The following is a 13,705-nucleotide window of genomic DNA, read 5'->3' as shown; positions in this document are numbered from 1 at the left end:
ACCGGAACGCTTAAAATTCGGAAATATCTACACTGAGACGTATTTCAAATGATAATGTAATTATGACTAATAATTATCATAAAAATTTTATTCGTATAAAACATATTGGTATATTGTCTGAAAACTATAAAACTATGGGTATTTAAACGCGGCAATTCAACAAATGAATATATGTATTCAGTCGATTCGACAAGGTTGATAGGATCATTAAATATCTATAGCAGTTTTATACTTCTAGTAAATAACTGTTTCTTGTAACATTTGTATATATATAAGCGTTGTTTTAGAAAATAATGGGTATGAAGAACGAAATCTTTGTTTGTAATTCTAAACAGTTATCGTTAAAGATGAATGGAAACTACACTTTCTCGCTGCCTTCCAAGTTTTTGATCAGAAGAGAAATTCTTTATATAAAAAAAGAAAGCCTTTCGTCTTCAACAAAAATTGGAGTGTAAGTTCTGGTTAATTTCGTGGATCTATGCAATCAATGGTAAATTCATTTGCATTTGCATGCAAATGAATGCTATTAAAAGCACACGAGATAACGCTAAATGGAATTACTCGACTAGCAGATACCCATTACGAATCATTACAAAGCAAATCAATATATAAAAGAAGCAAAAGAAATAATAAAATTATGGACGAGACTGCATTTTGCAGCTTGTGGGCGTTAGCATGGGCGTGGCCAAAATGTTTTTGACTTAAAGATAGAAATTGGCAGGACCAATATGAACAAAAATGAGCAAAAACGGCATAAAGTAGGTCTAGTTCTATACGGACGGACAAACGGACGTGACCAGATCAGTTTTGCAAGTGGTCCTGATCAAGAATATATTCATAAGCGCTTGGTTCTACTTATTACATACTTTTCACCGAATCTAGTGTAGCTTTTTCTTAATTAGTATAGGTTTTAACGGTTTTAACACTTTGTATGTGTTTCATACAATGTGTTTTCCACATTTTATCATTAACGTAGTAAAAAGTTAACTTCAAATGTGTGAAATTTATTTGAAAAATGAGCAATGTGGAGCTCGTGTATTTTTCTACTGCCATTCTACTTGAGTAACGATTATCTAATGGTTGAGTGCCCATCGGTTTTTTAAAATTGTTAAGATGGATACGACCAGCACTTTTCTGAAGCAAATGTGAGCTAGCTCCTCTTTTCAAAGGATCTGTAATAATTGCTAAAACAAAATGCAAAAAATCTGATCCCTGCTCCCAGTACTGATCTTCATTGCGATTGCAATTAAGCGTAGTAAAACACACCAGTTTATACATACATACATATATGTTATGTATAGACCGTAATTAAAATACAAGATAGAGAAGGTGTTACCCTGAAAGGATTTGTGCAAAACAGGTAGTTTTTTGCGGAATTGTCATCATCATATATTTTCATCACTTGATGAATCGCTATACTTTTTTCTATCCCCTTTTTGCTCTAAGCTAGATTCGTGCATAAAAGCTGTCTGTGTGAAGAGTGTGAAAAATTATTCAAGGACAATGCCTAAATCCTTTGAGATGCAAATTTTTTTATTTTGTTTTACCGTTTTTCCCCTTTTTTGCATCGGAAATCAAGAGGCGGCAAATGATGCAAGAAAACGCACTTTGCATATGGCCAAAAACAGGTTCGTCGCGGATTTCAACAAAATGAAATGCGAACGGCAGACCAACAAAAAAAAGGAGAAAAAATCTGCGAAAACGGGCATTTTTGTGTTAATTATAAACGCCAAGGCCAATACACGGGCACACTGCACGCACATACATACGAATATGTGCGTTAATCTCTCTCATTTGACAGTTGGATTCAATTAGAAACGACGCCACCCACACAGTCACAGCGTAAGCTCAATTTGTGCGAGTGCGACGCAGATAGCCTGCTGTTGCCGAGCGCCCCTCACTTGTCATCTCGCTCACGCAGCGATGCGGTAGGCCAGTGGATGTTGTTCTTGTTCTCTCGTGTTTCACTCGTGCGGCTCTCTCGTGAATCTCTCGTTTCGCTTCTCTCTTGCTCTTTCGCGTAAACGTAAAACGCAGAGCGATTTTGGGCAGCGACAGCGCCAGCAGGTCTAATCAGAATCAGTCTGTGGAAACTTTTCGTGCCGTGCACTTTGTGAAACGGAACGGAGAATATATTTTTGTCGTGGCGCGAGCTCAAACGAGTGCGAGAGGGAGAGAGCGCGAGAGTGTGCGACAAAGAGGCAGCGAAAATCTGTGCGTGTACGAGAAATCGATAACAGCAGCTGAAGTGACAGAAGAAGAAGACGTGAAGGCAGTGGAGTAATCGAAAGCGCGTGTGTGTCGGTGTCGGCGAATGGATTTAGTTTAATGGAAAATCCAAAGGGAAAATGCTACAGAGGAAAACTCTTGAAGTAACAACGCAATTGCTTTGAGTACGTATGCGGGAAATAAAAACCAAAAAAGGAAGGGGAACATGAAATTTTCCCTCTCACATGTATGGGTGAAAATTTTGTAAACACAAATGCTCTAGTGTGCGTGCGTGTTATTCTCGCCGCGTATTGGAATTTTCGTCGTGCGGCGAAAACGTCGTCTTTCGGCGAAAATGCGCCCGCGCAAAAGTAGAAAGTTTGTTTGTCGTCTCTCTCGCCGCGGCGAATAGATACAATTTTGTGTGTCGTGCGCTCTCGCTTAACGGCGAATTGAGCGCGCAAGTGGCAGTCGGGATTTCTCGAATTGGATTTCAGTTGAACTCTGGACGCGGCCGCGGAAAAATCGTATTCCCAGTGTTGTAGCGATTTTACGTAGATTTTCGTCCATGTTTTCGACTTTTTTTGTGAGTTCATTTTTCGAACAGCCAGCTTGTTGCGTGTGTGTGTGTGCGAACGTTGTTGAGATAGAGAGTGGGAGAGAAATGGGTAAAGTGTATGTGTGTAGCCACCCTGCGGGCGCCCGTGCCGGTCTAACTGTTATTGTTGTTATTGCATTGCCGATACTTTCAAGCTGTGACCATGTGTGTGTGGGTGTGTGTGTGTTGGTGTGAGAGTGCGCGCCTTTTACGAAATTGCGGCGTATAAACAGAAAGCGGGCTAAGGAAAATCAAAAAATCAAGAAAAGCGCTCGCCAGCGACGTCATCAATTTAACAGCGTCAGCAAACATTGGACTGTCATTTTCCAGCTGAGTGGGCGTAGGCACACGAACGCAAACCACCCACTTTTCTGCCCAACTTTAGTTTAAGCCGTTCGGCCTTTTGTTTTTGTTTTGTTTGCTTTTTTGTTTTGCTAGCACAGCCTCCGTTCTTCTGCCTCCCGCTCTCCCCACCATTGCACCCTCCTCTTTGCGTGCCATTTTCGCGTGAGCGGCAAACGAAAATAATCAAAAGGCAACGACGGAGACAAAAAATGGGCGAAGCGATGCGACTTTTGGTTGCGCTATGCGATGCGATGCGATGGGCGCCTTTGCTGGGGTGGCTGTGGATTAGGAAGTGCTTCCATTTGAAGAATACTTAGTTGAATAATGAATAATGCAGTGCCGAATTCAGTCACAATTCAACAATCTTCAACTTACATGCCGTACTATCAGTTAGCTGAGGCGAATAAAGATGGCCTATTTCAGAAACAAATTATCGTTTCTCGCAATTTCGTTTTTTAATTATGCAAATGCTGGAATCTCTAATGCAAATTAAGAAAAAGCATTCAGCCAAAACAAATTGCTTTGCGCACAATTCTTTATCATACTGATGATAATTGTATTGTTTTGCTGTACTTTCTAGAGATTAATCGTTTTATAAGTTTCATAATAAAATGTATTTAACAAATAACGTACGACTTGAGAAAGTATTTATTTTTGTAAAGCAGTTTTTTTGATCCATTTAAAGTTTATTTTTTATTAATTATGTTAGTAGTACCATTCATGGTAAAAAATATGGAAATATGTACATTTAAACAAAAAATATGGTTTTGAGTTATACAATTTAATCAAACTTTTCAGAAGTTGTAGGCGAAAATGGACTTACATATTCCATGTCCTGTATTATATCTAACACAAGGCGTTCCTCAATAGACACAAGAGTATCTTGAAGTGTTCCCAGTTGCCAGTTTCCTAGGAGGTAACCGAACAACCTGCTGATCCACTATGCCCTGAACTTTGCCCTGAACTCTCGGCTGCCTGCGCCATCAACTCGCAATCATCGTCAGGGCATCGCCATAATGATGAAAATTCAGTTTCCACTGGTGTGCAGGGCACAAAAGCGTAATTTTCGTAGTTTTACGGGCGATGGGCGGGGAGGGGGCAGAGAAGGAGGCAGGGGGGGGGGGGGCGCCAAGCTAAAACTAGCTTCAAGTACACCGTCGAGTGCACATCGCTTTCGGTGCGCTTCTCTCGGCTCTTCTCGGCTTCTCTCGGTAGGTGCCCTCTGTGGCACGAAGGGCGTACGAAAGACCAAAGACCCCACCTCCCAGAGACCCCCCTCCCCGCTTTACTTTTCACCCGCCCACAAAGTTGCTACTTTTGTGTTCTTTTGCTTTTTATTCTATTTTTTTATTCATATTTTTGTGAGCTGCAAGCACATTGTTCCGATTCATGGATATGGATGGCTGCCTTACTAGTCTAAAGTTTTCTGTATTGTGCGAGTGTGCTGACGTTGCCGTATCTTTTGGGACAAGATACAGATACACGGTTGATATATCTGGCTCTGTGGCTTTTTTGTTGACGAGCGACGACCACAAATGTCGACAACAATGATGATTATGATTATGATGACGATGACGACGATGATGGTGATGGTGATGTTGCTTTTGATGGGATTGTGTGCTGGCTGTTGGTTCTCACAGTTGTGGTGTCTTTTTGCTACTTTTCGCTTGGCCATTGTTACCCCGTTCCCTCCCCGTGCCTTCGTCATAATTATGGAAAAGACCCCAACAACAGTTGATAAGCCATCATCAGTTGTCACACTTGTGTCACTTGTTGAGCACATGCCAAACATGGATATGCCAAGTCCTAACGCCGATCCTTGTCCTCCCCCCTTCCAGGACCCCATTGAAAGAGGCTGCTACGAGTAAGGATTGAGGCAGACAGAACTGGCAGGAAGATGCACCTGCAAAACACGCACAACGCAGTGAAACCAGTGGAACCGCACGTCGCTATGGAGTCCACAACCCCAGCATGCCCAGCATCCCCAGCATCTCGGGATGTCCGGCAGTTCCATGATCTGATAACGTGCCGACTTTGTCGCGGCTACATGATCGAACCAACCACAGTGGACTACTGCTATCACACCTGTAAGTTGTCTACTTTCATCTTAATTTGATGGAGAAGTAACCCATTTACTTACCACTCACTTACTTTATATTATTAGTTGTCATTAATGTACATTCAAGTTAAGTATCTGAGCGGATCTTTAGCATTACTTGGGAATTACATAAGTATTAAGTACCATTAACACAAAATGCACTAATTTCTCAACAGATTGCCGGAGTTGCATACTAAAGCACCTGCTGCGAGCGGTTTACTGTCCGGATTGCAAAGCCAGCGGAGGCAAGGAAATCAATGAGTTGAATCTGAAATCGGATGATACGTTGCGATCGCTGATCTATAAACTGGTGCCGGGACTCTATCAAAGGGAGTGCAAGGAGCTGGCTGATTTCAAGGAGCAGCACGAGGATTTGGTGGATGAACCGACGACTGATGAGCAGGAGTTCTTCACCACCACGGAACTCATAAGGTATGTGTCAGCCGAAGGAATGTAGTGGTTACAATGGTAAATCTAATCAACTTCTTGCCTCATTTTGTTTGTCTATATTCAACAGCTTGTCCCTGGAATACCATCCCGCCATGCTGCATCAGTGTGGTCCTGGCGAGGTGCCTCCCACTATTTACCTGCAATGTGCCGCCGGACTGCCTGTGGAGCTACTGAAAAGGTTCCTCTGCTCCAAGTACAACATAGAGGCGGACAACAGTTTGGTGGAAGTGGAGGTCACCTACAAGGATGAGGTACTGCCCTCCAAATTCACGCTGATGGACGTGGCGTACTGTTACAACTGGAGTCGGGTAAGTGATGTTTCACCCATAATTATGCCCTCACAAAGAGAAAGATGCTGCTGGGATACTAATAGAACTATCTTGGGAATCTTCTTAAGTAGATAATGGGTTAAAAATTTAAGTTAAGTCCACCTAAAGGTATCCTGCCAAGGGACAATGCTTTTTTAAAAACTTAAAGTTAATTTTTAGTAAGCAAAGTATTTTTCATTGCATTGAAACATATTTTATTTTTATTCAGTAAATCACAAAAACTACGTAACAGTAAGGGGGAGAAAACAGGGTTGAAAATTCTGACTCGATCTGCGGTCGTCCCGCTGCCAAATTGGACCTTGAAAGCATAAAGCATATCCATCTTATCATTATCGGTCAGTTTTAAGTGTTAAATACGCCCTTTTTTCTTCTGTTTGGGGGGCGGTGGTGTATTGTCCCTTTTTGCGGTTCATCCCAATAATCCAATAGATTTGCGGAAGGGGAAACAACCCAATCCAATTGTGCCGGCAGTTTAGCGTTCAATGTCCACTTTCAATTTTCCACCCTTGTCAACCTGCCCTTTTTCCATCTATTTCTCCCCTCTCCGCGCATCCGTATTTAGGAATCGCCCATGGCCTTCTGCTACCGGATTCTGCTTTACGACAACGAGCAAGCAAAAAACGATGAGAACAACCTATCCAGGATTAACCAGGACATTGAACCAGAGCACTCGGTACGTCGCCCCAAGTCGGCCAAATCAGTGACCTTTGCCGAGGACCTGGAATCGGAAATGGACTCCGGCTCTCCGCGTTCCAAGGTACGGTGCAAGACTCCGCCAAAAGTTTCTCCCTCGTCGAAAAACAAACGATTGACGACGAGCAAACGGGAAACGGAACCTGAAAGTCCGGTGAGCAACTTCAAAAGTCTGCGTAGCAACGACATGCGGTACAGTGATTACGCCGTGTCCAAAGTTAAAAGCGAGCCGGAACAGGAGCAGTTTCTTCTGCCGAGGGAACGGGAACAACAGCCTCTGGAGGCCAACACCAATATCGTGGTTAGCATTCCACCCTCGCAACTCGGAAAATCCTACGTAGATGCCGAGAACTTCGAGCTGAAGACGGCAAATCGAAAGGGAGTGGGCCATTTGCCCAAATTGAAGATCGAGCTGAACAGCATGAAGAGCAAGCTGAGTATGCCATTGTCGGCGGGTCCGCGACTGGAGGATACCTCCTGCTCCTCACCTTCCTCAGCTCAACAGCTCGACCTGGAGACCTATGCCAAGAACATTGGCCTGAAGCCCATTGAGCAGCCTTTACCGCACAGTGCATCCAATCCCGATAGCAAATACAGTCCCAATGCCTCGCCCATGTCCTCGTGCTCCAGCTCGACCAATGGATCCAGCGGCAGTATGGGCACTGCCGATCCCAGTACATTGACCAGCACGTCCAGTTCCCATCGCAAGCGCAAGAAGAAGCACTCCAAGGAGCCGAAGGATTCGAATGGCAAGCGAAAGAAGTTGCACGCGGAAATCAGCTCGCAAACCGATGGCAAAATGAAGGTGAAGATTACGGCCAAACCCAATCATAAATTGGACTTTAAGCGCTCCCATTCGCTGGCCAGCGGAGAGTTGGACCTGCAGAAGCTGAAACTGGACAGTAGTAGCACCTCAGAGGCTCTGAATCGCACACTCGGCGAGGAGGCGAGGAGTATCAACAGCCTGGTTGTGGGTGGGGCACCCACACCACCGCCCACGCCCACCGCCGAACCAGAACAGCAGCAGCAGCAACAACAGCAGCAGCAGCAGCAACAGCAGCAGTTTGTGTTGCTGCCCAAAATGAAAGAGCTAACCTTGCCCACATCGCCACCGCTGCCGCCCAGTTTATTCAAAGCGTATACACCCAGCACAACGCCAACTGCGCCACTCACAGTGCCCGGAAAATCCAAGCAACAGCAAATGCCACATCAACCTCAGACTGTACTACAGCAGAGCCTGGCTAAAACCAATACCGCCAAACCGCCGCTGAGCAGCAACAACAATCGCAAGCCGAACAGCGGACACTTTGCGGTGCCACAGGCTCCAACCCACCGGAACATGTACCACATGCAGCGCTACCAGTCCACGCCCAGCTCGATTGCCAGTGCGGCCAACAAGATGCCAAAGCGATCCATGTCCCTGGACGAATCGCATCCGGCCAAGCAGGCGCGATTGAGCCAGGCCCAGGCGATGGCCAGCAGTTATGCGGCCAAGCTGCACATGCAGACGAGCAACCAGGCCAAAAGTCAGGCGGCCGCCTTTCTGCCCAATCCCCAGATGCGATCCTATGGCCTGCCCGAGCTGGGCGGCAAGCCAACGCTGCCACTGCTGTGCCCGGCCAACAGTTCGGGCCAAGTGACGATTACGCCGCGTCCCAGAGCCACACCATCGTCGGTGTATTCCTTCTCGGAGCCAAATAGCCATGTGCCTGCGCTGGAAATAGTGCGATTGCCGGTGAGCAAGCAGAGCGCAGGAGGCAAGGGTCTAACGATGCCACCACTCAGCCCGCCGGCATCGTCCAGTGGCCGCCTGATGGGACCACCAGCGGCTCTGCCCAAACAGGCTGGCGGACATGGTGCGGCCAAGCGGAGCTGCCAAATGCCGACAATGCCAATGCCGTTGCCGCTGCCGCTGCCGCTGCCCATGCCGATGACCACGATTCCGGCGATTGTCAAGTCGCCGCCGCTGTCAGTTGCGCTCAGTGGCCAGAGGAACAACAAGGGCAGCTCCTCGAACTCGAATGCTTATCGCACATCACCGCCTGCATTAATAAATCTGCGCAACACGGCCGCTCCACAGCCGCACTCGTTTCCATCAAAGTCGAGCCCAAAGGTGGAAGCCAATTCAAAGAAATCCCCGCCAGCAGCTGGCTGCCAAGGCAAAACCAATGGCACTGCCGCATTGGACAAGTCCAAAACGAGTTTGCGCGAGTTTCGGCCAGCAGTGCAAGCGGCTCTAACAGCAACGGCCACAGCAACCACATCGGCCACCAGTGCAGCGGGAGGAGCAGGAGCGGGAGCAGGAGCAGGAGCAGGAACAGCGTTAGCCAAGGATGCCGATATACTTGATTTATCAGCTAACCCGGGCAGGAGCAACAATGACGCCAAATTGGCGCCCAACTCACCGCCCGCTGGCAACAACAATAATAATAATAACAACACGAATAATAATAATAACAATAACAACAGCACAAGCAACAGCTTGGAGGCAGCCTTAAACAAAATCAAACAGAATATATCGGCGAACAGCAATGGTGGACCATCGACCACCACTGCTGGCGGTGGCAACCCGAATGGCACTACCAACGGCGATGATCTGCAGAATCTGCATATGCTCTCGGAATCGGCAACGGCCAGGGAGAAGATCTCCATAAAGGCAGCCAGCGGTGGCAGCGGCAGTGGCAGCTCCAGTAGTACCGCCAAACCCAAGAATGCCAATGCGCTGGTGAGGCCACAGAATGCCTCGGTCAGGAGCATACCCAATCCATCGGCTTTGGCTTTCCGCAATCAGCCAGCAGCGGCCAGCACAGCAGCCAGCATCAGCAAACCGTTGACGGTTCGTGCCGATGAAAAGCTAAAGGTCTCCACCAGCAATCCGGGATCTCTAAGTCCCAACACCACGGGCTGCAGTGCCAGCAGCTCTGGATGCAGTGCAGCCACGTCGCCGCGGGCAATGACCAAGAAACCCACGACCATCGATCAAGTGGCGGCCAATTTGAATATTCGCGCCGAGGCCAAGGCCGCCGCTCTCGCCGAGGAGGCACCGCCCGTTCTCAGCTCCAATGCGGCCAAATCTCCGGAGTTGGCCAAAACGACCACAACGCTGGCGTCGCGGCCAGAGCCCAAGGAGACGCCCATCACTGTGTCGGCGGCCAGCACACTGCTGACCATCCCAGCCGCGGTCACCGGTGTGTCCGCAGTCCCGGAATCCATGGCCAAGCCACCCGTACAGATTGCCAATGCCCCGGTGGCGAGTTCCGCTTAGTCACAAGGTGAGTGTTGCACTGATTTCTATTGGATAAGGGTGTCTGGAAACCATACTATGGAGTCATCCTCATTCCATGAATAACTAGCATGATCTGTTGGTGAATAACTTAAGTTTAAGTCACTTAACTCGAACTTCCCGTATTGGGTATTTTCTTCAAAACTTCATCATCTAAACATCTCTACGCTACATTAACAAAACAAACTCTTCAGTTAGAGCCAGTTGCCTCGAACCTGTGAGCATGGGGCTAGTTCTGTTGTGCTTTCCACTTCCCTTATGAGTTGGCTGTATAGTTTTTCTTTTTGGCGCATTTCCCACACTCGATGGAATTGAGTCTCAAATTATACAAATTACATTTCGTGTTTTGCGTTTTCTTTGCCTCGATTTTCTGGCCGATGTTGTTGTTTGTGTTGTTCCTTTTCTGCTTTGGCTTTTCTCAAGTAGTCATTATACACAAATAATGTATCTTCTTCCACGTACTCTCTCGCCCTCTCCCTCTCTCTCTCTATCTGTCTCCCATCTCGCTCTGTTTGTCGTTCGTCACTCGACAGCGGTCTTGGTCGGTCATTCATACGACGCTTTGCTTTTATTTTAGACGTTACTGCACTGAGTTTTGACTTTTGCTCTGTGTTTTTTGTATACCCGTTTGTCGTAGAGCACTAAAGGTATTTTGAACTCGTGTAAACGTTTTCAGCTTGACAGAAATGAATGTCTGTCCGTAACTCTGTCCGTCCGTTTGAGCATCTGGACTTTATTTACTATTCAGCCCTAGGTTTTATAAAGCCGAAGCTAATGTTTATTACGCAATCTGTTGCTTTCACGAAACTCAAATGACAAAAACATATTTCTTGGCATAAATATGTGATAATAATATACGATAAAGTCAATTAAATGAATTCACAGAAAATGCAGAAAACCCGTAGATAACAAACACTGAGTATCTGGTAGTCGTATCATTGGAATTTGACAAACATTCTTGTTTTAATTTTCGTTTTTTGTTTTTGTTTTGGTTAGGTTTTAGTTTTTTTTTGTTCTGTTTTGGTTTGGCCTTTTAATGAACATCGGGCGAGTAGAGTCATTACATCATTTTGTATTTTCACCCATAGAAAGGCGAATAACATTTTCATTCGTTTTCTTCCTATTTTCGTGTCTTTTGCAGCGTTTCTTTGGCTGTGCGGAACGCAAATGTATCTTGTGGCGCCGCTGGAGAATCTGCGAAATACCGACAACAACTGAGGTGATGAAAAACAACCGCCGTATAAACAACTGCTGTAGCACAAGTTTTCCACAACCTCGCTCCCGAAGAAGAAGTGCAATTTAATCAACCAGTAGAATGGATCGTAAGCCTTAGAACTAACCCGAACAACACTAAGCAATATCTACACAGCGGAATGTATCTGTTGGATGCGAAAACCGCATCATTTGCATACATATGTATATGCAAACATTTGCAATCGAATTAGTACGCGACTAAATAAATAATCCAAGCGAATTTCAAAAATGCCAGCAACAAAATTCATTAATAAATAACCCAGCTGAGAGAAAGAGAGAGAAGCGAGGAGGAGAATAATAATCAAAAGCGCTGGCGTTCGCTGGCATTTTCGAAAGCAGGCAAAACAGCAACAACAAAATTAATTATAAAATATCAACAGCAAATATGTGTTAAACCGCGATAAGGTCACACGAACAGAAACAGAAACACAAACACATGCCTTTAATAGATAGATCTTCGTTTGGCCTTTTGCTTTTTGGGGAAAGTGCAAACGATGGAAATAACGATGAAGTAAAACGTACTAATACTAATAAATAGCGAAATTATTTTCAAATGCGCGATAGTAAAACGGTTTTAGGGTAAAGCCAAGAAGAGGAAAAACCACAAACTGATACGAAAACGGAAATCGCATCAGGAATATTTGATTACACACACAGCACACTCAGTGCCGAAAGTGCTTGGCCCACACCCTTCGGAAAAACTGCCACGAAGTGTGAAAATTCGGTGGTGGTATTGGGCTAGCTGCTAGATTTTTTCGAAAGGAACACACTCGCGTATAGCGAAAGATACAGCCAGATACCCGACCCGACCCGATATACTCGTACACACACTCACTCACGTTCCTCAGCGGGGCGATAAAATTTTAACGATTTTGCGCCGCTTTGAGCGAGCGTGTCAGGCATAAAGATACAAAACAATACTTGGGCATATACAATAAACAAAAGCAAACAAAGCGGAATAATGAAAACAACAAACTCGCACTGCCACAGTGCGTATATTTCTATACATATACCCAAATAATTATATATATGCATACATATATATATATATATCTTGTAGATACTCTGTCGCATTAGTTGTTTAAGCGCGTTACGTTTAATTGCAGCACGAATTTTGTACATAAATTTAAAAATCGAAGCCAGGCAAAAACAAAAAGCACACAACACACAGCACCCTTGGAAATGAATTTTAATTTTTTTAGAGCTTCGACCAAATGAAATATTTAGTAATACATACACAAACGCAAACACACACGCATTATGCAAATATTGATAAACTTCTTCTTATATTTACGATATTCGTACACTCGAAAAAGGCTTTAGATTTTCGTACATTAATTCTCCACTTGCTCTTAGCTGATATTTTTTGTTTTTTTGTTATCTTGTATATGGTCTGTACATATTTTAAGCAAAGAAAGAATTATAAAGTTTATAAGGGGAGCAAAGAAACCCTGAACTATATGAGTTAGAGGAATAGCTGGATTTCTAGACTAAGTACATTGGTGGCAGATCCACCCCATTGTTTGTCCGTATCTTTTTTGCAACCCCTGTCCGTCCGTTTGGCGGCATCCCTCATGATCGGCGAGAAATTAACATAATTTCCAGGCAATCAAGCAAATTGAAGGCCTCGGATCGACGCAACCCGACCTCCAGCTATTCCCCAGTAACAACTTTGGCTCGACTCCTGATTGTTGTATATTTATTTATTCCTATTATTGAAATATATATGTACACTATATATGTATATCTAGTTGTATATGCGAGCACTTTGAACGAAAGGCTCGACTTATTTAAGCGAATATTATTGTACTGTTCGGACACCTTAACTAAATAAACCTATAAATACTTAAATATAACGCGTATATATGTTTAGAAATCTGATTGTATGCACATCTGTATGTAATACTGTTAGAAAAACGCTCGAAATGTAATCCAAAAACCAAACAGACAAACACACACACACACCCCTCACACACTAAGTTAAATTAGCTGATTTTCGAAAACAATAAAAACATGAAAAATGGAACACAGTGTATAACAAATGCGAGTGTGGCTTTATATTTTTATGGGCTGTGGATAAATCAGGGACAGAAGGTGTCGCCCTCGTTGCAAGGAAGTCGGCTCAAATTACAGAGCCATCGTTCCATCGTTCCGTCGTGGCATCGTGCCATCGTGCCATCCTCCGCCATCCTCGTGAGTTCCCCATCCTCGGCCTTGGGGTCCACAAATCACCGATGCCTTGCCAACCCCGCTTGGCCCGCAGTTTACTTGTTGGCACTGCGGATTTCAACGCTTTTCATGGCCCATCAAGGAGTGGGTGGCAATGGGCGGTGGGCGGTGGGCGACCACTTGCCGGAAACATATGGCAGCACGCTAAACCAAAGCCCTTTGTCGCCGCTACTGTGGGCGGCACTGCAAACAATCGGGGCCAACTAGTTGAAGTTTCG

The 13,705-nt window shown here is 45.1% G+C and overlaps 1 protein-coding gene across 1 annotated transcript; it reads left to right on the top strand.

The window, feature by feature from the left end:
- Nucleotides 1–2,079: 2,079 nt before the first annotated feature.
- Nucleotides 2,080–13,300, top strand: LOC6530021 (protein suppressor 2 of zeste). The gene is made up of 6 exons (XM_039372152.2): nt 2,080–2,393; nt 4,990–5,238; nt 5,426–5,681; nt 5,767–6,007; nt 6,591–9,993; nt 11,146–13,300. The coding sequence occupies exons 2-5, from the start codon at nt 5,049–5,051 to the stop codon at nt 9,984–9,986; spliced, it is 4,083 nt and encodes a 1,360-aa protein (XP_039228086.1). The 5' UTR covers nt 2,080–2,393; nt 4,990–5,048; the 3' UTR covers nt 9,987–9,993; nt 11,146–13,300.
- Nucleotides 13,301–13,705: the final 405 nt, after the last annotated feature.

Source organism: Drosophila yakuba, chromosome 2R (genome assembly GCF_016746365.2).
Source record: "Drosophila yakuba strain Tai18E2 chromosome 2R, Prin_Dyak_Tai18E2_2.1, whole genome shotgun sequence".
Taxonomy (NCBI): domain Eukaryota; kingdom Metazoa; phylum Arthropoda; class Insecta; order Diptera; family Drosophilidae; genus Drosophila; species Drosophila yakuba.
The sequence above is the reverse complement of the archived record's forward strand: the minus strand, read 5'-3'. Positions and strand labels throughout refer to the sequence as shown.

What these genes read in the sequence shown, in the direction of transcription:
- LOC6530021 (XM_039372152.2), top strand. Translation starts at nt 5,049, where the DNA reads ATGCACCTGCAAAACACGCACAACGCAGTGAAACCAGTGGAACCGCAC. An exon ending in GGACTACTGCTATCACACCT is followed by an intron (nt 5,239 to 5,425) that starts GTAAGTTGTCTA and finishes ATTTCTCAACAG; the next exon opens with ATTGCCGGAGTTGCATACTA. An exon ending in ACTGTTACAACTGGAGTCGG is followed by an intron (nt 6,008 to 6,590) that starts GTAAGTGATGTT and finishes ATCCGTATTTAG; the next exon opens with GAATCGCCCATGGCCTTCTG.